Here is a 23,078-nt window from a genome sequence, read left to right as displayed (position 1 = left end):
TTGAAGGTTAGTATCCATATTTGATAGAGACCCTCAGCAACTTAGCAAGGCCCTGTCTCAGATTTAAAAATAAAAATGATTGGGGCTATAACTCAGTGGTGAAGCCTTCCTGGATTCGATTCCCAGGACCAAAAAATAAAATAAAAATTGTTTTTATTTTATTATTTGAAAGACCCTCGAAGACCCCAACCACTCAGTGAAGGAGCACACCAGGTCGTCCAGAGATCAGTTTATTCAGCGTAGGCTACACTAGAGGCAAAAGCGTCTGCAGCAGCAGCAGTGTGGGTTTTAGGGACTGAAACGTCCCCCACGGGAAGTGTGTGTGGTTATGGTTGGTGCACCTGTTGTCAGTTTTCTATTGGGCTCCTGGGCTCTTTTGGCAGGCCCCTTCTCTTAGACAGGAAGAAGAACCCGGAAGCCTAGAGCCTAAAGCCCTAGGCATGGTCGCCATTGTTGGGTGGTGGCTCGGCCCTGTTCTGGCTATGTGCCCGACATTTTTTATTTTATTTATTATTTATAAATAAAAGAGTTTGGAGGCCGAGCATAGGGGTGTACACTTGTAATCCCAGAGGCTTGGGAGGCTGAGGCAGGAGGATCATAAGTTCAAAGCCAGCCTCAGCAATTTAAGGAGGCCCCAAGCAACTTTGTAAGACCCTGTCTCAAAAAATAAATAAATAAAAAGGGCTGAGGCTGTGTCACAGTGATTAAGTATGGGTACATTCAATCCTCAGTACTAACAAAAGTGGGGTTGGGGATGTAACTCAATGGTAGAGCACCCCTGGAATCAATTCCCAGTACTGAAAAAAAACTTGAAGATTTGAAGGAGATGAAGGATATGAATGTTGGGGGTCAGGGAGAACAAACTGAGGGAACAAGGACAAAGACCCTGTGGTGGGAAGAAATGAAGGAAGTCAATGAGGCTGGAGGGGAGGAGTAGAGATTAAACAGCTACCTGACAGAGGCATTTAAGGCTGCAGTAAGCATAAGCCTGCTTCAAATCATTTTCAGAATGAGAACAAGCCTCAATTATAAAATAGTATAAACATTTTAGATAACAAGAATGCTCTGGTTTTTTTAATGGGAGAATAAAAAGCCTTCAATTTGACAGGTGCAGTGGTGAGCTCTGGAGACTGAGGCAGGAAGATTACAAGTTCAAAGCCGGCCTCAGCAATTTAGCATAGACTATCTCTAAATAAAATGTAAGAAAGGACTAGGACTCTGGTTAAGTGTTCCTGGGTTGAATCCCTGGTGCCAAAAAAAAAAAAAAAACTAATTCTACAAAACCAACTAATTCTATCTCCTCATTCAACTTGTTTGCCATTTATTTTTATCGTGAGACAGGTCTTGCTGAGTTGCTGAGGCTGGCTTCAAACTTGTGATACTTAACCTTCCCAGTCACTGGCATTACAGGCAAGCACCACTAAGACTGACTCGACTTATTTAAAAGAAAAAAATTTTTTTTTAACTATGGTCATGCACCACCACAACCAGTTCAACTTTATTTTTGTTTTGCAATGCTGGGACTCTAAGCCAGGGCCTACATGTATATGAGGCAAGTGCTTCGGTACTGAGCTACAGCCCCAGCTCCTTAACTTCACTTTTGGTGCAGATCTTCTCTCTATTCTATATTTGATGCACTAGATATGCACTGTGATGACAAGTTCTTTATATAATAAATTTTGGGAGTCAAGTGCAGTGGCATGTGCCTGTAGGCCCAGCTACTGGGAGGCCAAGGCTGGAAGGATTGCTAGAGGAGAGGAGTTCAGGGCCAGCATAGGCCACACAGTGAGACCTCATCTCAAAAAATAAATAAATAATAAACAAATAAATAAATAAATATAAAATAAAAACAAAACCTTACTGGACATCAAATGAATATTTGTTTTATAATTATTTATTATTTTCCATATTACATTAGACATATGCTACTTAGCTTTCAACCAGAAGAAGAGGAGGAAGAAGCAGAAGAATGAATGAATGAATCAATCAATCAATCAATCCGCTAGAAGCTGAAACTGAAACTCTCCCATGCCACTATCCACTGACCTTTTTATTAAAGCATTTATTGGACCTAGCCAAGGCCCCTAACCTAATCTTTTCGCTTTCAGTATTTTCTCAACTCTGACAGACTCTCCTCTATTTATTATAAATACAAGGATGTGCCTCATATCTTGGGATTTACCTTTTGTTTTTTCCTCTAGTGGCCCTGGGCCTCATATAGTAGGTACTGTAGCATTCAACTACATCCCTAGTTTTTTTCTTTTTTGTTTTTTCTTTAAATAATGTTTTAAAATTTTTTTTTGTTGTTGTTGATGGACCTTTATTTTATTTATATGTGTGCTGAGAATCAAGCCCATATGCTAGGCAAGTGCTCTACCACTGAGCTACAACTCCTGCCCCATCCCTAGTCCTTTCTAATTTTTACTTTGAGTCGAGGTTTTGTAAGGGACCGGCGAACAACGGAGGAAGAGACCACCAAGAGACCGACTCATGCAACAGCAAAAGGGGGTTTATTGAAAATCCAGCGCGCTGGGGCTCCGTGCTCACTCAAGAAAGGAGAGCGGCCAAGAGCCCAGAGCAGGGGTTAAGCAGTGCTTAAGTACACTTTTTGGGGAGGGCGGGGGCTTTGCATACATCAGAGCAAATCATCATGAGGTGCAGGAAAATCAAACAACAACTCTCAGACATGATTAGCACATTCATTGGCAGTAACAGGTCGGGTGAAAGTGATAGGTCAGTCCTAAGGAGGGGGATACATTTAAACTGATTGGTTTGGGCCCTGAGGTGCCTATGTGCCGAGCTGCACAGGGTCCAGGTTGTTAAGCAACTAAGTGGTCAGGGGGGATTTCGACACATATCTAATGGGCAGTTCTGGGAATTGTCTTAACTGCCACAGGAATTTCAGGTTCTGAGTGCAGTTCAGAAACTTTACAATACCTGGTCCTTTACATTTTAACTTCAGTTTCTTTTATCCTTTCAGTTTCACTAAGTTGTCCAGGATGGCCTTGAACTTAAGACTATTGCCTCAGCTTAGATCCCAAGTATCTGGGGTCACAGGTGTGCACCACCACACCTGGCCTAGGATTTACTTTTTTTTATTTTTATTTTTTAGTTGTAGGTGGACACAATATCTTTATTTAATTTTTATGTGGTGGTGAGGATCATGTATGCTAGGCGAGCACTTTACCACTTTACCACTGAGCCACAAACCTAGCCCCTGGGATTTATTTTTGATGGCTTATAGAAGAAAGAGCTGAATTTGGGCTACAGTGGTTGCAGAAAGCTGTATTGAATCCACCACCACCCCATAGTTAAAATTTATTTTTTTGCAGTGCTAGGGGAAGAACCCAGGGTGCTCTAATGATAGTCAAGGACTCCCATGAAAAACAAGGCCTCTTAGAATTAAGGGACAAATAAGACAGCCAAGCTAGTTCTCAGTCTCTCTCTCCCTCTCTTTTTTGGTATGAGGGATTGAACCCAGGGGCACTTAACCACTGAGCCACATCTCTAGCCCTTTTTAATATTTTATTTAGAGACAAGGTCTCACTGAGTTGCCTAGTGCCTCACTAAATTGCTGAGGCTGACTTTGAACTCATGATCCTTGTGCCGCAGCCTCCTGAGCCACTAGGATTACAGATACACCCCACTGCACCAGGATAGTTATGAATTTTATAAGGTTAACAGTCATACCAGAAAATTAGGATTTAAAAAGTGCATCAGTTTTCAAGGCCATGGGAGGGAGGTAGGATGGAAGAAATCAGGATAGGTAAAAAGATAAATAGGGAAGGCAAGAGGAACTAGAGCTTGAAATCTAAAAACTCCATGACTGACCTCACCTTCACACCCACATCTATTTTCTTCCAGATCTGAATTCTTAAAAAGTCCAGTTAATCTTAGAGTACTGTAAATCCAGTTAATTAGTGTCTATGTACTTTGCTAGTTTACAGAATATATTTTTATACTGATTAAAAGAAGCTTAAAGTGGGGTGGGGCATGCTGGCTCAGGCCTATAATCCCAGCAGCTCAGGAGGCTGAGTCAGGTTTATCACAAGTTCAAAGCCAGCTTCAGCAATTTAGTGAAGCCCTAAGCACATCAGTGAGACCCTCTCTCTGAATAAAATATAAAAAAGGGCTAGGGATGTGGCTCAGTAGTTAAGCACCCCTGGTTTCAATCCCCAGTCAAAAACAAACAAACAAAAAACAACAAAACAAGAAATAGCTTGTCATATAGCCAGGTATGGTGCACACCCGTTATCCCAGCAGCTCAAGAGGCTGAAACAGGAGAATCACAAATTCAAAGCCTGTCTCAGCAAATTAGCAAAGCCCTAAGCAAATTAGTGAGACTCTGTCTCAAAATAAAAAATAAAAAGGGCTGGGGACATAGCTCAGTGGTGAAGCACCTGTGGGTTCAATCCCTGGTTCCAAAATAACTAAATAAATAAAAGAAGATTAAAGAGAGATATTGATAGACACATGATATTGAAGCCAGATTTAAAGATAGGTAGTTAGTGTAGTTAGGTAAATCGATTCTAATATAGAGAAAGATAAATAAAATGGAGGCCATTATCGAGAATGGAGTCCAGGAAACCAGAGCAGCACTTGGGGAAATTGAAATGTTAATGTCCCCAAGACCAGAACCCTTCCTAAGGAACTGTTAAAGAAACAGCTCCCAGCAAACAGGGAAGTGTTAATCAAACCACCCCAGGCCCTTCCTGCCCAGATTACTCTTTCAGTCCACCTATCTCCCACCTTTTAGCCTTCCCACCTGCATTCTAACACTGCAGGATAAAGAGAAACAAAAGATTTGAATGTGGGAAGACTAAAAGGGAAGACCTCCCCCTTCCACGGATTTAGCCTTTCGGGTCCCCTTCTTCCTCGGGGAGAAGTCTTTTCTGCTGTCCTTTAATAAAGCCTTCCACTTTCCACTCTACACTTGCCTTAGCGTGCTTCTCTGGTGTTATACTTCAGCATTCAGGAAGCAAGGACTGTCACCGGTAAACAACCTCAGCAAGTGTGAGGCACTAAACAACTCAGTTAAGACCCTGTCTCTAAATAAAATACAAAATAGGGCTGGGGCTCAGTGGTTGAGTGACCCTGAGTTCAATTGCTGGTATCCCTCAATCCACATACATACATACACACACACATAAATACATACATAAATGGCTGAGGTTGGCTTTGAACTTGTGATCTTTTTCTCTCAGCCTACCTAGCCCCTGGGATTACAGTTCTAGGCCAACAAGCCCAGCTGAAACTAGGCTATTTATAGGGTAAGTTTGGCTAACAAGAGACAAAGACAATTTGCACAGGAATAGGAACAAAGAAAAAAGGAAACAAAACAAAACAAAATTTACATGGAGATGAGAGAGAAGGAAGAGAGAATCCAGTAATTATTTTCTTTTAACACTGTACTTGTGATGGTGGGGTGCCTCCAGCTCCTGTTAACATTATTTCCTCCCTTTATCTTCTCAAGCCTAGAAGGGGTATCAACTTGTATCAACTTTCTACTCAGTAGCAGCCACCATACATTGCTGGTTCCTGTTTTCTGATAGTTGGGTTTTTTTTTTTTTTTTTTTTTTTTGGTATTGGAAATTGAATTGAAACCCCCTGCACTCAACCACATCCCCAGTCCCTGACCCCTTTTTGATTTTTAGAGGTAGGGTGTCCCTAAATTGCAGAGGCTGGCTTTGAACAGCGGACACAACATCTTTATTTGTATGTGGTGCTGAGGATCGAACCCGGGCTGCACGCATGCCAGGAGAGCTCGCTACTGCTTGAGCCACATCCCCAGCCCTGGCTTTGAACTCTAGATCCTCCTGCCTCAGTCTCCCTAGCTGCTGGGATTATAGGTGTGTGCCACTGCACCCAGCTTCTGATAGGTCATTTTTTGGGGGGTGGGTATCAGGGGCACTTGACCACTAAGTCACATTCCCAGCCCTATTTTGTATTTCATTTAGAGATAGGGTATCACTTAGTTCTTAGTGCCTCGCTTTTGCTGAGGCTTGGGAGCCGCTGGGATTACAGGTGAGCGACCACCGTGCCCAGATGATAGGTTTTAATAGAAACGTATATTCATGCTTTCTAAGGTTTTAAAAACATACAAAAAAAAAACTGTTCAAAGGTAGAAAGTGTTAAGCATTTCTATTACAAAACTATGCAACAAGCCATTGTAACAAGCCTCAGCTTCCACATCCATATATCATTTCTTTTTTTCCCAGTTCTGGGGATTGAACTCAGGGGCGCTTAATAACTGAGCCACATCCCCAGCCATATTTTATATTTTATTATTTTATTTAGAGACAGGGTCTTGCTGAGTTGCCTAGGGCCTCACTAAATTGCTGAGGTTGGCTATGAAGTTCCTCTTGCCTCAGCCTCTCTTATTCAAAATACACACATACTATATACATACTTTCATCCCAAGAAAGTCAAAGGGTAAGGGGGAGGGAAACTGAATCCTGGACGCAGAAAAAGCTTCTCATTCCGTCTCCTGCGTTCAAAATATTTGTCATTTGCACAAGACCAACATCAACAACAAAAAAAAGACTAACAGAGTCGAGGACACGGAACTGAATGTGTTTTTACAAATGTCAATTCAAGGAGGATTTGTGAAGAGACCAAATGGGAGCCAGGCTCGATGGCCGATGCACGATTTTAATCCCAGCTGAGGCTGCGGCAGGAGCATCACAAGTTTGAGGCCTGCTTCTCAATTGAATAAGGCCCTGTCTCAACAAAAAAAAAAAAGATAAATGATTATTAAAAGGAGCTGGGGATGTACCTCAGTGGTAGAACTCCTCTGGGTTCAATCCCCAGTACCGCAAAAGAAGAAAAAAAGAGGGAGAGAGGGAGGGAGAAAGAAAAGAAGAGTGAAAGAAAGAAGAAAAAGAAAAAGAAACCACCAGGAAGACAATCCGACCCCAAAGAGCTTGGGTCAAGAACAGCTGCAGGGCTGCGAAGCCGCTCACCTACTACTGGAGGAAGTGTGCGGGGGCATTTCCAGTTCACTTCCTCCCGCAGGCGTCGCACATAGATGACGCGAAACGCGCCAAGCTTCGTGTGGCATAGGCGCAGCGTGGACAGCTTTCCCGTGAGTATATGTACCGCATGCTGGCTTTAAGGCCATTTAGTGGTGCAGCTCTTTGTCACCCATCCCAAGTCCAGTCCAGGCCGCTTCAGTATCCCCACCAGGCCGAGCTGAGTGCAGCTGGGGCCCGTGTGCCTGCTGTAGTAGGGGTATCCTTTCATCCCCTCGTGTGCGAGTTCCGCAGACGCTGGACGTGGGTGCCTGACCACTCAGACTTGGCTCCCGAGTCTTTAGTTCAGCAAAAAAAATCTGTCAACCACCTGTTTTATATCAGGCACCATGCTAATCATTAGGAATATTGCACTGGGATTTTTTTTTTGGCGGCGAGGTTCGGGGTTGTACCGGGAATTGAACTCAGGGGCACGCGACCACTGAGCCACATCCCCCACCCTATTTTGTATTTTATTTAGAGATAGGGTCTCACTGAGTTGCTTAGTGCCTCGCTTTTGTTGAGGCTGGCTTTGAACTCAGGATCCTCCTGCCTCAGCCTCCCGAGCCCCTGAGATTACAGGCATCTGCCACCGCGCCCCTCCTATGAAAAGCTAAATAAAATGGTTTCAGGAAGACTGCCCTGAAAGAAGAGAGGGACAGAGGAGTGGTGGGAACCAAGAATTCATTGACTCAGGCAACACGTTTTCATTTATTTACTTTTTAAGCTTTATGTTAAAAAAGTAAGCCCCAGGAATTGCTCAAGCTTTGGTGATTAAACGAAGATGAAGCAGCTTCAGCACATGCAGACAGATTTTGTTTTAGGGGGGAATATAGAGTGAAAAGTAAATAAAAATGTCAGATTGGGGTGAATACTATATAAGAAGTTAACCAGAGCCATCTGAGAGTGGCTATTTAAGATTGGCTAGTCCAATAAGGCCTTTCCAAGCAGGTGAATTTTCCCTGAAATCTAAATAACTATAAAGAACTAGCCATGCAGGCGGGGTGGTACATGCCTCTAATCCCAGCAACTCCGGGGAGGAGAGGCAGGGAGGATCCTGAGTTCAAAGCCAGCCTCAGCAAAAAGCTACTCACTAACTCAGTGAGACTGTGTCTCTAAATAAAATACAAAAATATAGGGCTAGGGCTGTGGCTCAGTGGTCCAGTGCCCCTGAGTTAAATCCCTGGTACCAAAAGAGAAAAAATAACTAGCTATGCATATATAAGGGTGAAAAAAAAATGCCTTTTAGTACTGAGCTTGGTAAGTTAGAGGAAAAAATGCCTTTTAGTACCGAGCTTGGTAAGTTAGAGGAATACAGTAGAACCTAGTGGGATCCTTGCAGAGTGGGTGAGATAGGGTTGAAGAGGTGGCCAGACCAGGTAATCCAGAGCACTGAGTTGAAATTTTATACCATGTGTGATGGGAAGCCATCATCTTTATGCTGACATGTGGCAAATGGTTTGTGGTTTTGCAGAGGTGGAATCAGACTCTGTTCCCAAAGCCAGTACGTTGATCCAGGTGAGTGGAGAGGGGAGGCTTGGACTAGAGTGAAGTAGTCCAGATGAGATTTGAGGGCTATTTGGAAATAGATTAGAGAGACTGAAGGAAAAACCTGCTAGGCAAGTTTTTTAGTCACTGAATTACATCCCTAGGTCAACTCTAATTAAATTAATTAATTAGATGAGCAATTAATTAGATGATGGTAGTGTTTACTGACATGGGGAATAGCAACTCTGGAGAATAAATAAAAATTCCTGTTTGGGGGATGGGGGTGTGGCTCAGCAGTAGTGCACTTGCCTGGCATGTGTGAGGCACTGGGTTCGAGTCTCAGCACTGCATTAAATAAATAAGAGGTCTATCAACAACTAAAAAAAAAAAAAAGAATTGCTGTTTTGGCCATAACAGATATTTGCTGTGTTTATGAGACATCAGTGTGTGGAGATACCACAAGCTTTTGAATGTACTTATCTGGAATTTCAGGAATCGTTTGTGTTGGGTAAAGTTATAGAATTCATTGGCAAATATTAACTTGAACCATAAGAAATTACTGTTTTGGCCAAAAATTGTTGAATGCTGGCAATTTCATTTGTTCATTCTACCAGATAATATTTAAAATTAGGACTGGATGAGGTCACTTAAGAAATAGAAGAGAAGTAAGAAGAGAGCCCTGGGCACCCAAATGACCAGCAAAAATGACCCAAAAGGAGCAACCAGAAGGTGGGAAAGATACCAGGAAAGTGTGGTGTCACTGAAGCCAGAGAGGGTGTTGTTTCAAAAAGTAGGGAATGAGTAAGTCAAATGTTGCTGAGACGTCTAGTAAGATAAGAACTGTTAAAGTGACCTCTAGATTGGCAATATCACAATCCTTGGTCCTTATGTCCAGGACATAAGTAGTAGTCAAATAATTCAGTTTTTTGTTTTTTTCTTTTTGTGGTGCCAAGGATCAAGTCCAGGGCCTTAGCATGCTAAGGGTGAATTTTTTTTTTTTTTTTTTTTTTTATGGTGCTGGGGATTAAACCCAGGGCCTTGTGCATGTGAGGCAAGCACTCTACCAACTGAGCTATATCCCCAGTCCTGAATTCAGTTTTTAATAAGTTAAGTTTGAGTTGTCCACATTGTGTTCTCACACTTCTTGGGAAGAGGCAGTGTATATCTGTGAGCTCCGAGTGTGATCATGGTTGAATGAGTGAAGTAGATTAGAAGCCTACCTTTTCCTGGTTACCCTTTCTCTGAGTGCCCCTGTTATTTTCCCCTAACCTAATACTAATGTCTCGACTGTCCTTGAAACTTGAAATTAGTTCAACAAGAAAGCTTTAAATTTTTTTTTTTTTTTGGTACCAGGGATTGAACCCAGGGTGCTTAACCACTGAGCCACATCCCCAGCCTTAATTTTTTTTTTTTTGTTTGTTTAATTTTTTTTTAAAGGAAACTAATTCTTCCCTGAAAGGACACCTGCAAAGATGGCCCCAGTCCTTCACTTCTATGTCCGACCCTCTGGCCATGAAGGAGCAGCGACTGGACACACTCTACAGAAAGTACAAAGGCAACTACCAGAGCTGCAGGGTGTTGAGACAGAACTCTGTTACAATGTGGACTGGACAGGTTGGGCCTACGTATTGGATGCTTGAATGAAGTGCTATAGTGCCACATGTAGTATCTTAATGTATCCTTGCTCTGTCTCCCTGTAGCTGAGGCCTTCCCAAGTGCTGAGGAAATAAAGAAGCTGAAATGGCTGTTTGGCTGCCCGTTGTTGCTGGATGATGTTGCTCAAAAGTCCTGGCTCCTTCCAGGTTCCAATGACCTGCTGCTGGAAGTTGGGCCCAGGTATGTGTTTTAACCTGGGGCAGTTTGTTTCACTAACTAGGACATAGCTTTTCTTTTGAATTCACTGCATATCCCTTCCACTTCCATTGTAAGTTCCTCTTGTGATCCTCAGGAGTTTGTTTTGCTTTCATTACATCTTACTCTCTTCCTTGGAAACTGCACATATTTTCTCCATGTGGTACATGCGTTTATAGATTGAGCCAGCTCTCAGATATATTCTGAAAGTAAAATAACTTGTATTCTGAGAAGTTAAAATTGTGGCAGTTTTTGACTTTTTAGTGCTGAGGTTTGTGTCTAAGGCCTTGTGCATGTTAAGGAAGCATTCTATTGGTGAGCTACAGCTCTAGCCCCTAAATTGCAGCAGTTTTATTGCTAGAAGGATAGTTATAGTTTGTTTGTTTGTTTTGGGGGGTATCAGGGATTTAACTCAGAGGCACTCGACTACTGAGCCACATCTCCAGCCCTATTTTTTGTATTTTATTTAGAGATAGGGTCTCACTGAGTTGCCTAGAGGATAGTTATAGTTTGATCTGAGTGACTTGAAAGCAGGTTTCTTGGAGCCCAGTCTGAGGTTGGAGACCATTGGTGAGGGAATAGTGATGGGAGATTGGCTGGACAGGATGGATAGGATCTGCCTTTCTAGCAAGATCCTAACCATTTGGCCCACTTCGCAGGCTGAACTTCTGTACTCCAACATCCACCAACATCATTTCTGTGTGCCAGGCCTCAGGGCTGGGAGCTGTAAATCGTGTGGAGATTACCCGACGCTACCGGCTCTCGGTGAGGCAATGGGTGATTAGGAGGAGGTGTACTAGAAGAGATTAGATCCTAAGATCTAGGGAAATAATGGGAGAAGCAAGGGAAGAGTTCCTGGCTTTGGACCTGTTCTTCATTATTGTATGAATTAGTCACTATCCAAAGATTCCTTATCAAGGGATGAATAGGATAGAAATCCAGTCTGTGTTTCCTCTGCTAATTTATGCATCATAGCACGGACTCATTCCTGGAAGGGGAGTCTTCTTTTTTGTTGTCTAGACACAGGTGCTATATAGGCCTGGGGATGCCTAGCCCTGGGTTTAATCCCCCGCACTGCAAAAAAAAAAAAAAAAAGGGGGGGGGTGCTGTAGGGTAGCAGTGGACTAGCATTGTATATTTGGAGAGCCAAGGGTGGAGTATTCCCTCCATTCTTCAGTTCACTCTTCATCCCTTGCCTTCTGTGTGTGTGTCATTCTTAGTTTGCCCACCACCCTTCAGCTGAGGTGGAGACCGTGGCTCTGGCTGCCCTGCATGACCGGATGACAGAGCAGCACTTTCCCCATCCCATCCAGAGCTTCTCCCCTGAAAGCATCCCAGCCCCCCTGAATGGCCCCATCAACATATTAGCTGAGGGTCGGCTTGCCCTGGAGAAGGCCAACCAGGAGCTAGGTGAGTAGGAGTCTGTGGGAATGGAAGGGAAAGACCCAGGATACTAGAATGCCAGTAGATACGTTGAGACTTGGAATAAGGTGACCTGAGCCATATAGTAAACTTTTCTGGGGTTTGTATTATAGGTCTGGCTCTAGACTCCTGGGACCTGGATTTCTATACCAAGCGCTTCCAGGAACTACAGCGGAATCCCAGCACTGTGGAGGCCTTTGACTTGGCTCAGTCCAATAGGTGAGGACAAATTTGGTCATTTTGATACATGAGCTCCTACAGGTTAAAAGGGTAGACCATGGGGACTTGGCTTCATAGTTCTTCCTTGGTGTAATGGCCTTTCTGAGTCTTTGAGGGCCTGGGCTCCCCCTAACCATCCAGGAATCTGTCTTCAGATCTTAGTTTCATCTCTACTTTGGCTCTGGATAATCCACAGTGACAGAATGCTTGATGATTGACCTTATGGAATGTATTTTGACCTATTTAAGTGTGAATAAGCCATAACTGCTGCTGAATGCTATTGAGAGGACATGGCACTGAGGAATGACTCCTATTTTTGTTCTGCCTTCCTTTCTCCATGTAATTCCCTCAGTGAGCACAGCCGACACTGGTTCTTCAAGGGCCAGCTCCATGTGGATGGAAAGAAGTTGACACACTCGCTGTTTGAGTCTATCATGAGTACCCAGATGTCCTCAAATCCTAACAATGTCCTCAAGTTCTGTGACAACAGCAGGTTGCTTGTGCCTTGGGTCTGGGGAGGGGGAGGCCCTGGAACCTGGTTGGGTTAGTACAGATCTCGAGAAAGAAGTGGGTCCAGCATGGACATGTCCATAGTGCAATCCAGGGGAAGGAAGTCCGATTCCTACGACCTGAGGATCCTTCACAGCCAAGCTGCTTCCAGCAACGGCAGGGGCTAAGACATGTTGTCTTCACAGCCGAGACACACAACTTCCCCACAGGTGAGCTGTATTCCTGAGAGGGATGGAGATCAGAGAGTAGGGTAGGGCAAAGGTCCCAGGTATCTAGGCTGAGGCTGGGAAAAAAGAGAAAGCTTGTTGTCTTTATTTCCATGGGGGTGGTCAGGGATGAGGTTTGTCTCTGTGACACTCATGCCTCCCCCACTCTCTTTTTGCAGGAGTAGCCCCCTTCAGTGGTGCAACCACGGGCACAGGGGGCCGAATCCGGGACATCCAGTGCACGGGCCGCGGGGCCCATGTGGTGGCTGGCACTGCTGGCTATTGTTTTGGAAACCTGCATATCCCAGGTCCAGTCTTCTTCCTCTCTACCCACCTTGCCTCCAGACTTTTTGTCCTGGCGGCACCAAATCCTTGCATTTTGTAGACCAAAGGGTCATCTGGGTGTCTTTTTGTGGGGAGGAAGAACTCCTGAATAGCTGGCTTTTCATTGACCCTGATCATGAGGTATGTAGGCCATTGGAGATGTTGGGTGCCAGCCTAGATTTGCAGAATCATAATTTTTTTTTTTTTTTTTTTGGTACTGGTGATTGAATCACCCAGGGTGCTTAACAACTGAGCCACATCTCCAGCCCTTTTTATTTTTTATTTTGAGACAGGGTCTTGCTAAGTTTCTTAGGGCCACTCTAACTTGCTCTTGCTGAGGATGTCTTTGAATTCACATTCCTCCTGCCTCAGCCTCCTGAGGCTGTTGGGATTATATCTGTTGAGATTACAGGCATGTGTCGCTAACCATGATGATTTACTTTAGAAGCTATTACTGTCTCAGCCAGAAAACATGATGCTGGTTTGTCTTTTTTTTTTTTTTTTTTTCAGTACCAGGTATAGAACCTAGGGGCACTTAACCACATTAACTACTGAGCACATCTAGATTGTCTTGTTTTTTGAGTTTTTCTGTTTGTTTGTTTTTAGTTGTCAGTAGACCTTTATTTATTTTTATATGGTGCTGAGGATTAAACCTAGTGCCTCACACATCCTAGGCAAGTGGTGTTCTACCATTGAGCTACAATCCCAGCCCTGGGTTGTGTTTTAATTACTATTTTTCTCCAAAATCCAGAAAAGCTTAAGAAGTTGGATATTTTGAGCTGGGGCTATAGCACAGTGGTAGAGTTCTTGCTTAGCATGTGGGGAGAGGTGGGTTCAATCCCCAGTACTATAACAGAAAAAGAAGTCTGACACTGAGAAGAGGGAAGGCTGATGTGGGAGGTGGAGAAAAAGACTAGCACTTAACTACAGGTTCTACACTGTGCTAAAGTGGACATTCCAACCATGAGGGTGGTCCTTACTGATTTAGACTTGCCCAATGATGCTGGTTCTTCCATCCTGCTTCTTTTTTGTTGTTTTTAGGTACTGGGGATCAAAGCCAAGGGCGTGCTCTATCTCTGAGCTACATTATCAGCCCTTTTTATTTATTTATTTTTGTAGTGTTGAGGATTGAACCCAGGTCCTTGCACATACGAGGCAAGCACTCTACCAACTGAGCTATATCCCCAATTCATCTTTTTTATTTTTTTGAGAATGGGTCTCAGTTGCCAAGGCTGACCCTGAACTTGCAAACTTCTCTTCTCATGAGGCCTCCTAAGTTGCTGGGATTATGGGTGTGCACCATCATGCCCAACTCCATCTTATATCTTTATAGTCCATTCAACTTTCTTCTTTCCTCTCAGGTTATAATCTTCCCTGGGAGGATTCAAGCTTCCAGTACCCTGGGAACTTTGCCAGGCCCTTGGAGGTTGCCATCGAAGCCAGTAATGGGGCATCTGACTATGGCAACAAGTTTGGGGAACCAGTGTTGGCTGGTAAGGCTGGGCGTGTAGAGGGATAATGAACACGTAGTCCCCCAAGGGCTTGTGGGTGAGTGTGTGACCCATGGACTGTGGTATTGGGCAAAGGCTAGGGGTCTGTGTGATTGGTTCCTAACCCCTTCTTTCTGATGTCCACACTCCAGGCTTTGCCCGCTCTTTCGGCCTCCAGCTCCCTAATGGTCAGCGGCGTGAGTGGATCAAACCCATTATGTTTAGTGGGGGCATTGGGTCCATGGAAGCTGAGCATGTGGGCAAGGAACCTCCAGAGCCAGGTAAAAACCTGCTACTTTTCCCTGTATTCGGTCAGCACAGGAAAGTTTCAGGGAGGGAATTGAGGGGACATTTATTGATTAGTTTTTAATTCCTTGGTTCATGTCTCTCCTCCAGTACAGGTTTTCAAGGCAGGAGAGTAGTTTATGTTAGCAAGCAGTCTCAGCCTTTGTTGTCTCTGTCTCCTCCCTACTTTATTTATGTAGGGGAGAGGCCCTTCTCACCCCTACCCCTATGCTTCTGGATCACACCCTGCTAAATTGAGGCAGTTAATGTTTGTTCGCTATTTGCTATATGCCAGGGACTTTTATTTGCTGGTTCAGTTCAATTAAGCAAACATTTATTGAGTACTCATTGTGTGCAGAGCACTGTGCTAAGAGCTATGGTGGAATCAAGATAAAAGTCCAGGTCCCATTTTCTGACTAAGTGATCCGGTCACATGGCTCAAAACTCAAAAGGCAAGGAATGTTATGCGTTGAAAACTCCTTCCCCTGACCTCCAGACCCCAGTTTCCCTCTCTAGAGACAATCAATTTTATTCAGTTACTTTTGTATCCTGCTAGAAGTGTTTGCTGCATATGCAAGTAGATCCATATGAATATTTGTTCTTCTTTTCTTTACTTCATCTAGAACTTATTGAGGATTGTACCCAGGGATATTCTGCTACTGAGTTACATCCCTCAACCCTTATTTTAAATTTTTATTTATTTACTTATTTACTTTTTGGTATCAGGGATTGAACCCAGGGCACTTAACCACTGAGCCACATCTCCAGTTTTCTTTCTTTTTTTTTTAGAGATAAGGTCTCAGAGTTTTTATAAGTTGTTTAGATCCTTGCTAAATTGCTGAGGTTCGCTTTGCACTTGTGATCTTCTGCCTTCATCTCCAGGCTGTTAGGATAACAGGCATGCACCACTGCGCCCAGTTTACAATGTTTACTCTTATAGGTAGGCAAATTTTGTATCCTTATGAGTAAATTCATAGAATAAATTCCTTGAAGTATGCCCGGCATAGTGACTCTTGCCTGAAACACTAGTGTCTGGGGAGGCTGAGGCAGGAGTATTGCAAGTTCAAAGCCAGTCTCAGCAACTTAGTGGGGCCCTAAGCAACTTAGCGAGATCCTCTCTCTAAATGAAATATAGAAAGAGCTGAGGAGTGGCTCATGGTTAAGTGTCTCCAGGGTTCGATCCCTGGTACCAAAAAAAAAAAAATATTCCTTGAAGTGTATTTTCCCAAAGAACAGAAGCATTTGTATGTATGTATGTATGTATGTATGTATTTATTTTTGCTGTACTGGGGGTCAAACCCAGGACCTTGTCCGTGCTAGACAAGTGCTCTACCACTGAGCTACATGTATTTGTAATTTTGATTGTTAGGGCCACATTATCCTCTGTAGATGTTGTTCTAATTCAGTCTCCCATCAGCCCAGTGGAGTATTAAGATCATGTACCCCTCACATAAACTTTCTTTGTCCTTATACTACCTTGCTTTAGAGGCTTGTGATGGTTTTCCCTGTGTTCTGTTTCTACGCTTCTTCCTTGCAGGCATGGATGTTGTAAAGGTTGGGGGTCCTGTCTATAGGATTGGAGTTGGAGGTGGAGCAGCTTCATCTGTGCAGGTGAGTGGGAATAGCTAAAGATTCAGACTCCTTGATGTTGCTGGGTCCTATGTGTGTGGGATTTGAGGGAGCCCAGCCTCCCTGAGCTGAGCTATGCTTTATGTTCCTTCAGGTGCAGGGAGATAATGCCAGTGACCTGGATTTTGGGGCTGTGCAGCGGGGAGACCCAGAAATGGAACAGAAAATGAACCGTGTTATCCGGGCTTGTGTGGAAGCCCCCATGGAAAACCCCATCTGCAGCCTCCATGATCAGGGTGCTGGTGGCAATGGTGAGGGAAGCAGTTGGGACAAAGTGCTGGGCCTACTAACTCCTGCCAAATTTGGTTTAGGGAGAGACATTGAGCATCTGCAACCAACCACCCAGCTCTTAAGTCCTTCATGCTGTATGTTCTGGACCAGTTCGGGGTTGGAGTGGGTGGAGCCTGCTGCCCTGTGACAATTGGTAGTGAGACTATAGCAGCAATTCCTGCAGGGACACAATTAGGTGCTCCTTTGGAGGTTTGGGACTGCCCTTTTTTTGCCTGGAGCTGACCATGACCAGATTGCCACCTTTCCCTGCAATCCTTTCACCAGGCAATGTCCTAAAGGAACTGAGTGACCCAGCAGGGGCCATCATTTACACCAGCCGCTTCCAGGTTGGTCTCATCCCCTGAAGTCTGGCAGTCCCCCCTCTACCAGCCCCAGACATCCTTCCTTTATGATCCCCAATTCCTAGCAACAGTGTGAGGTGGGGGAAGGCCTAGTGATTCTTCTCTTTGCTTTCTGCTATGTCTGTGTAGCTGGGTGACCCAACCCTGAATGCCTTGGAAATCTGGGGGGCCGAGTACCAGGAGTCAAATGCACTTCTGTTGAGGCCCCCCCACCGGGACTTCCTGAGTCGTGTCAGTGCCCGGGAACGCTGTCTGGCTTGCTTTGTGGGTACCATTACTGGAGACAAGAGGGTGAGTTGGCTCCAAGAGTCAAAAGCAGACATTACTGGTAGGTTCAAGCTGCCTGGCTTCTTGGGCTAGAGCAAGAACTGTCAAGGGAGAAGGATGGGAGATGGTGACAAAGAACGTATGGGGAACAGATGTAGGAAGCAGGGGGAAGGTAGAAATTACAGAGGAAGATAAACAAGGGGTGGAAGGACCATCTCTGCCCTAATCTCTGGAAGCATTCCCTGCTGGTGCTCATAGTCTCATTCCCTCTGGGTGGTGTCCCTGTGGTCCATAGATCGTGCTGGTGGATGATCGTGAGTGTCCCATGGGGAGAAATGGCCAGGGGGATGCCCCCCCTAAACCTCCCCCAACCCCTGTGGACCTGGAGCTCGAATGGGTATTGGGCAAGATGCCTCAGAAGGTATGTGGGATGGGATGTGTTTCTCTTGTGGCCCTCCTCTCGGGACCCTCATCATCTGCTTGCACCCAGCCTTCCGCGGGTACTCACATTCCCCTGTTGCCGTTTCTGTTGTAGGAGTTCTTCCTCCAGAGGGATTCTCCTGTGTTGCAGCCCCTGGCCTTGCCTCAGGGGCTGAGTGTGCGCCAGGCTCTGGAGCGGGTTCTGAGATTACCCTCTGTGGCCAGCAAGCGCTATCTCACCACCAAGGTCTTCCCTGCACCCCTGCTTCACCCCTTCAGCCCTCTGCTTTCTTTCCTCCCCTTAGGACCACCACAGCCCTAGAATCTTGGGGGAAGAACAGGGATACCTTCACCTCCACCCCATGCCCTGGTCTTCTTGCTGCCTACCCTCTGTGTGGAGCTCTTATCTGCATGTTGGAGGGAAGCCAGGTTTCCCACTGTTCTGTCTCCCTCAGGAAAAAATGGACAACCTGAGCTCTCTGTTCTTTTTTAAAAAATATCTTTATTTTATTTATTTACTTTTGTATGCGGTGCTGAGGATTAAACCCAGTGACTCATGCATGCGAGGCAAGCCCTCAACTACTGAGCTACATACAACCCGAGCCCCTAGCTCTCTGGTCTTTGCCCTCTTGCCAATTGTATTTCATACCACAGGTGGACCGCTCTGTGGGTGGCCTGGTGGCCCAACAGCAGTGTGTTGGGCCTTTGCACACTCCTCTGGCTGATGTAGCTGTCGTAGCACTGAGTCACCAGGAACTCATAGGGGCTGCCACAGCCCTGGGAGAGCAGCCAGTCAAGAGCCTGCTGGACCCCAAGGTGGCTGCCCGGCTGGCTGTGGCTGAAGCCCTCACCAACCTGGTGTTTGCTCTGGTCACTGATCTCCGGGTGAGTTCCCTGACAGCTTCTACCCTAGAGTTCCAGGCCTTTGGGACACTTCCACATTCATCGCTTGCCTTTCATTTCATGCTCACGACCACCCAGTCCCTCTATACCCCAGTCTGCATGTCTCTTCCACTCTGATGTTTATCTCTACTCTCCTAGGATGTGAAGTGCAGTGGGAACTGGATGTGGGCAGCCAAGCTCCCAGGGGAAGGTGCAGCTCTAGCTGATGCCTGTGAGGCTATGGTGGCTGTGATGGCAGCACTGGGTGTGGCAGTGGATGGTGGCAAGGATTCCCTCAGCATGGCTGCCCGGGTCGGCACTGAGACTGTGCGGGCTCCTGGTGAGGCTGGGGTCCTCAGGAGAGGGGGATGGAGAAGGGACCATTGGGCTGGGCTGGAATCTCACTCTTTTTTTGGTCTTCCTTGCTCTGTAGGGTCACTGGTCATCTCAGCTTATGCTGTTTGTCCAGATATCACAGCCACTGTGACCCCAGACCTCAAACATCCTAGAGGGAGAGGTATGTGCAATGTGCTCTGACCTTGGTCTTAGTTTGGGGGCTCCCTCATCTCAGCACTGGGCTGTGGTACTTTCTGGAACTAATGGTCTGGGGCATCTTTTTGCATGTTGGGAATGGCAATGCTATGAGCACCTCAGGGAAGGGTACTCCTGAACTATCCATCTCCCCCCATCTCTGTCTCTTCAGGCCATCTGCTGTATGTGCCTCTGAGCCCTGGGCAGCACCGGCTGGGGGGCACAGCTCTGGCCCAGTGTTTTTCACAGCTCGGGGAACAGCCTCCCAACCTGGATCTTCCTGAGAACCTGGTTCATGCCTTCAGGATCACCCAGGGGCTTCTAAAAGGTGAGGCTGGAGAGGTGGTGCACATGGCAGCAGGTGCTCACCAGCTAACTACGTGGGGCTTAGGGACTTGGATCCTTCTCTGTTCCCCATGTGTGTTACCTTCTCACACACTGTCATGGACTCTCCAGAAGTAGTTAAGTGGAGCCATCAGGCTGGGCCCCAAGATCACTGAACTTTTTTTACTTTCCTTCAGACCGCCTCCTCTGCTCAGGCCATGATGTCAGCGATGGAGGCCTTGTCACCTGTTTGCTCGAGATGGCCTTTGCTGGGAATTGTGGGATAGAAGTGGATGTAGCTGCGCCTGGGGTCGATGGTAAGAAACTAGATTTAGAGTCAGGTCTGGCTGCCTTCTCTACCCTGCAGACCTCATCTCCTGATAAAGAATAGAATGTCCTCAACCCATTTTCCCTGGGTCTTCTTCGACTGTCTCTTCTGAGCTATCTCCTGACAGCTGAACTAAATGGCACCCACTATGTTCCTTATTGCACCCCTTGAAGACCCCCCACAGTCCCTGATGCAACTTCCTCTTCCCACCATCCAAGTCCTCACCACAGCTCTGGTTGCTGCCTCTAAATCTCTGGCAGCACCCTAAACACCCTGACTTGCCTCCATTGCTCTCCCAGCGTTGCCAGTGCTGTTTTCTGAGGAGCCAGGCCTGGTGCTGGAGGTGCAGAAGCCAGACCTGGCTGGAGTGTTGCAGCGTTACAGGAATGCTGGCCTCCACTGCCTGGAGCTGGGCCACACAGGCGAAGCTGGTCCCCATGCCATGGTGAGGAAGCCAGGGAGAGTGGGGCTTAGTGGGCAGTCTGAGCGAGGAAGCTGTAGGCCTCTCTGCCAGCCATGGAGGGGCTGTCCTTTCTCTTAGCTCTTGATTTACTTGCCCTTTTCAGGTTCGGGTATCAGTGAACGGGACTGTGGTTGTGGAGGAGCCAGTTGGGCAACTGCGAGCCCTCTGGGAGGAAACAAGTTTCCAACTGGACCGGCTGCAGGCAGAGCCACACTATGTGGCAGAAGAGGAACAGGGTCTAAGGGAGCGGATGGGGCCCAGCTATTGCCTGCCCCCCTCTTTCCCCAAGGCCTCTGTGCCCCATGAGCTTGGTGAGGGAGTGTGCACAACAACATTTGGTTTCCTAGGCCGTCAGCCTGGGTGTGGAGCCCAAGACCTGGGTGCCTGGGCCTGCTCTGGAAAAGGTGTCTGGGGAGTTCAGGTGGGGAGGTAACTGTCTAGACCAGAGACACTCCTCCTTCCAGGTGGTCCTGCCCCGCGAGTCGCCGTCTTGCGAGAAGAGGGTAGTAATGGAGACCGGGAGATGGCTGATGCTTTCCACTTGGCTGGGTTTGAGGTGAGTAGGTTGGCCAACAGAGCTAGAGGCCTTGATCTAGCCTCGGACTGGGTACCCTGACATTTGCCTTCTCTGACCTGCTAGGTGTGGGACGTGACCATGCAGGACCTCTGTTCTGGGGCCATTGGGCTAGACACATTCCGTGGTGTGGCCTTTGTGGGTGGTTTCAGCTATGCAGACGTCCTGGGCTCTGCCAAAGGTAGGTGCTCCTCTGCCACATTCCTCAAATCTCTCACCTCCACAAAGCCAAGGGGAGAGTGAGCGAATGAGTTCAGTTGTCAGGTGTCAGCAGAAGGCCTGAGGTTAATAAATGGGGCAGGTTATCTGGGTGGGGTCTTGCTAATCTGGACAATTTATGTCCTATCTAAAGGGGCAGCTGCTGCTCGGCTGAAGCAGCTATTGAAAAGGTGGCTCAACATAACCAGACCCTTACTGTTTAAAGAAAAGCTGAAAATTCAGGTTTTTGTATGAGATCTTATTTTTAAGTGTTGAGCAACTCAATAAAAACATATATGATGCATTTTTTTTTTTTTAATTCTGGATGGACACAGTACCTTTATTTTATTTGTCTTTTTATCCATGGTGCTGAGGATTGAACCTAGTGAGGATTGAACCTAGGGCTTCACAAATGCTAGGCAGGCGCTCTACCACTGAGCCACAACCCCAACCCAAGTAAAAACTTTTAATGTTCTGTTGGCCAAGCAAAAAGAAAATCACTGGCCATCTGTGTCCCAGGAGTTGGTAACATCAGATTTAAGCAGACAAGCCCATTTCTTCCCTCTCATGCCCCAGGCTCTGCAGAGAGGGGTACCTGCTGGAGTCAAAGAGCAGCCGTTTCCCTTCATTCTTGGCTTCTCTTTTTCTGAGGCCTCCCACATCTCACCTGACTTCCATGTTCCCTTCTAGGATGGGCAGCTGCTGTGACTTTTCATTCACAGGCCGGGGCTGAGCTGAGGCGTTTCCGGAAGCGGCCAGACACCTTTAGCCTGGGCGTGTGTAATGGCTGTCAGTTGCTGGCTTTGCTGGGCTGGGTGGGTGGCAACCCTGATGAAGAAGTCGGGGATATGGATCATGACTCCTGGCCAACCCAGCCCGGCCTCATGCTGCGTCACAACCTGTCTGGGCGTTTTGAGTCTCGCTGGGCCACTGTGCGTGTGGGGCCTGGGCCAGCCCTGATGCTTCAAGGGATGGAAGGTGCTGTGCTGCCAGTATGGAGCGCCCATGGAGAAGGTCAGGCCTGGGAAGGCGGGGAGAGGACTGAGAGCTGGGAATGGATAAAGGGCCTGAAGGAACTTGACTTTCATTTTCTTTCTTCCCTCCCAGGTTACATGGCATTTTCTTCTCCAGAACTCCAAGCCCAGATTGAGGCCAAAGGCCTGGCTCCCCTGCACTGGGCCGATGATGAGGGGAACCCCACAGAGCAATACCCACTGAATCCCAATGGTTCTCCAAGGGGTGTGGCTGGTGTCTGCTCCCATGATGGCCGCCACCTGGCTCTTATGCCTCATCCTGAGAGGGCTGTGAGGCCATGGCAGTGGGCATGGCGACCCCCTCCATTTGACACTCTTACCACCTCCCCGTGGCTTCAGCTCTTCATCAATGCCCGAAACTGGACCCAGGAAGCAGGCTACTGAGCCAACTGGACAGGCTCACCTGCCCTTACAACTTATCCCTCTGTGTTTGCTGCTCTGTCACCTTCAGGATTACCCTTCATGACTTCCAAAAGTATCTCAGACAAGGACCAAAATGCAAAGAAAAGCTCAGCTGATTTACTCATCTGCCTGCTGGAAACTTGTCTGTAGAGCTGTCCTTAGTTCTATCTTCTAACATCATTTGCCCTTCCTTGTGTTTAGGAAGCAGCCTGTGGCTTGGGGCAAAGAGCTGATAAGCGAAAGTTAGGGTGCAAGCGCTGGGGTTCTCTTGCCTTCCCACTTCCTCAGCAATCACCGCATCCTGCCTCATTTCCCTCCTGGGCTCTGAGGGAAGTTTATGTCCCCCTTTTTTCATTTTGGTGTAGGATCTGGGAACAGCATGCAATGGGCCCTGTCCATTATCATTGTTAGTAGCAGAAGCTTCCTGGATTCCTTTTCAAGTGAGCTGTGCTGTGAGAATTGTTGCTTACAGAATTTTCTTTGACAGGATTTCTGGCTGTGTCTCAGGGCTGGCCTGGTGCCACCCTCTAAACTCAGTACTTGTTTTTTTTTTTTTTTCTTTTGGTACCAAGGATTGAACTCCAGGGTA

At 46.5% G+C, this 23,078-nt stretch overlaps 1 protein-coding gene across 4 annotated transcripts; it reads left to right on the top strand.

Moving 5' to 3' along the window:
* Positions 1 to 6,953: 6,953 nt before the first annotated feature.
* Positions 6,954 to 22,584, top strand: Pfas (phosphoribosylformylglycinamidine synthase). 4 transcript variants are annotated; one of them, XM_046422177.2, is made up of 30 exons: positions 7,047 to 7,084; positions 8,485 to 8,528; positions 9,113 to 9,227; positions 9,936 to 10,112; positions 10,199 to 10,334; positions 11,009 to 11,114; positions 11,570 to 11,759; positions 11,885 to 11,990; positions 12,343 to 12,483; positions 12,585 to 12,709; positions 12,886 to 13,014; positions 14,392 to 14,523; positions 14,673 to 14,801; positions 16,343 to 16,416; positions 16,529 to 16,685; positions 16,990 to 17,051; positions 17,196 to 17,357; positions 17,629 to 17,754; positions 17,869 to 18,000; positions 18,408 to 18,638; positions 18,795 to 18,975; positions 19,069 to 19,152; positions 19,339 to 19,494; positions 19,688 to 19,807; positions 20,118 to 20,263; positions 20,385 to 20,592; positions 20,746 to 20,837; positions 20,922 to 21,036; positions 21,744 to 22,067; positions 22,161 to 22,584. In XM_046422177.2, exons 4-30 carry the CDS (start codon positions 9,971 to 9,973, stop codon positions 22,469 to 22,471), a joined length of 4,017 nt encoding a protein of 1,338 aa, XP_046278133.1. In that variant the 5' UTR covers positions 7,047 to 7,084; positions 8,485 to 8,528; positions 9,113 to 9,227; positions 9,936 to 9,970; the 3' UTR covers positions 22,472 to 22,584. The 4 variants fall into 4 exon arrangements, with proteins under 4 accessions (XP_046278131.1, XP_046278132.1, XP_046278133.1 ...); XM_046422176.2 differs by lacking the exon at positions 9,113 to 9,227 and having other exon boundaries at positions 7,008 to 7,084; XM_058572044.1 differs by lacking the exon at positions 7,047 to 7,084 and having other exon boundaries at positions 8,513 to 8,528; positions 9,130 to 9,227.
* Positions 22,585 to 23,078: the final 494 nt, after the last annotated feature.

Source organism: Marmota monax, unplaced genomic scaffold (genome assembly GCF_021218885.2).
Source record: "Marmota monax isolate L192 unplaced genomic scaffold, Marmota_monax_Labrador192_F-V1.1 WCK01_AAM20220418_F8-fsc00243, whole genome shotgun sequence".
Lineage (NCBI taxonomy): Eukaryota > Metazoa > Chordata > Mammalia > Rodentia > Sciuridae > Marmota > Marmota monax.
This window is presented reverse-complemented; position numbering and strand designations above follow the sequence as displayed.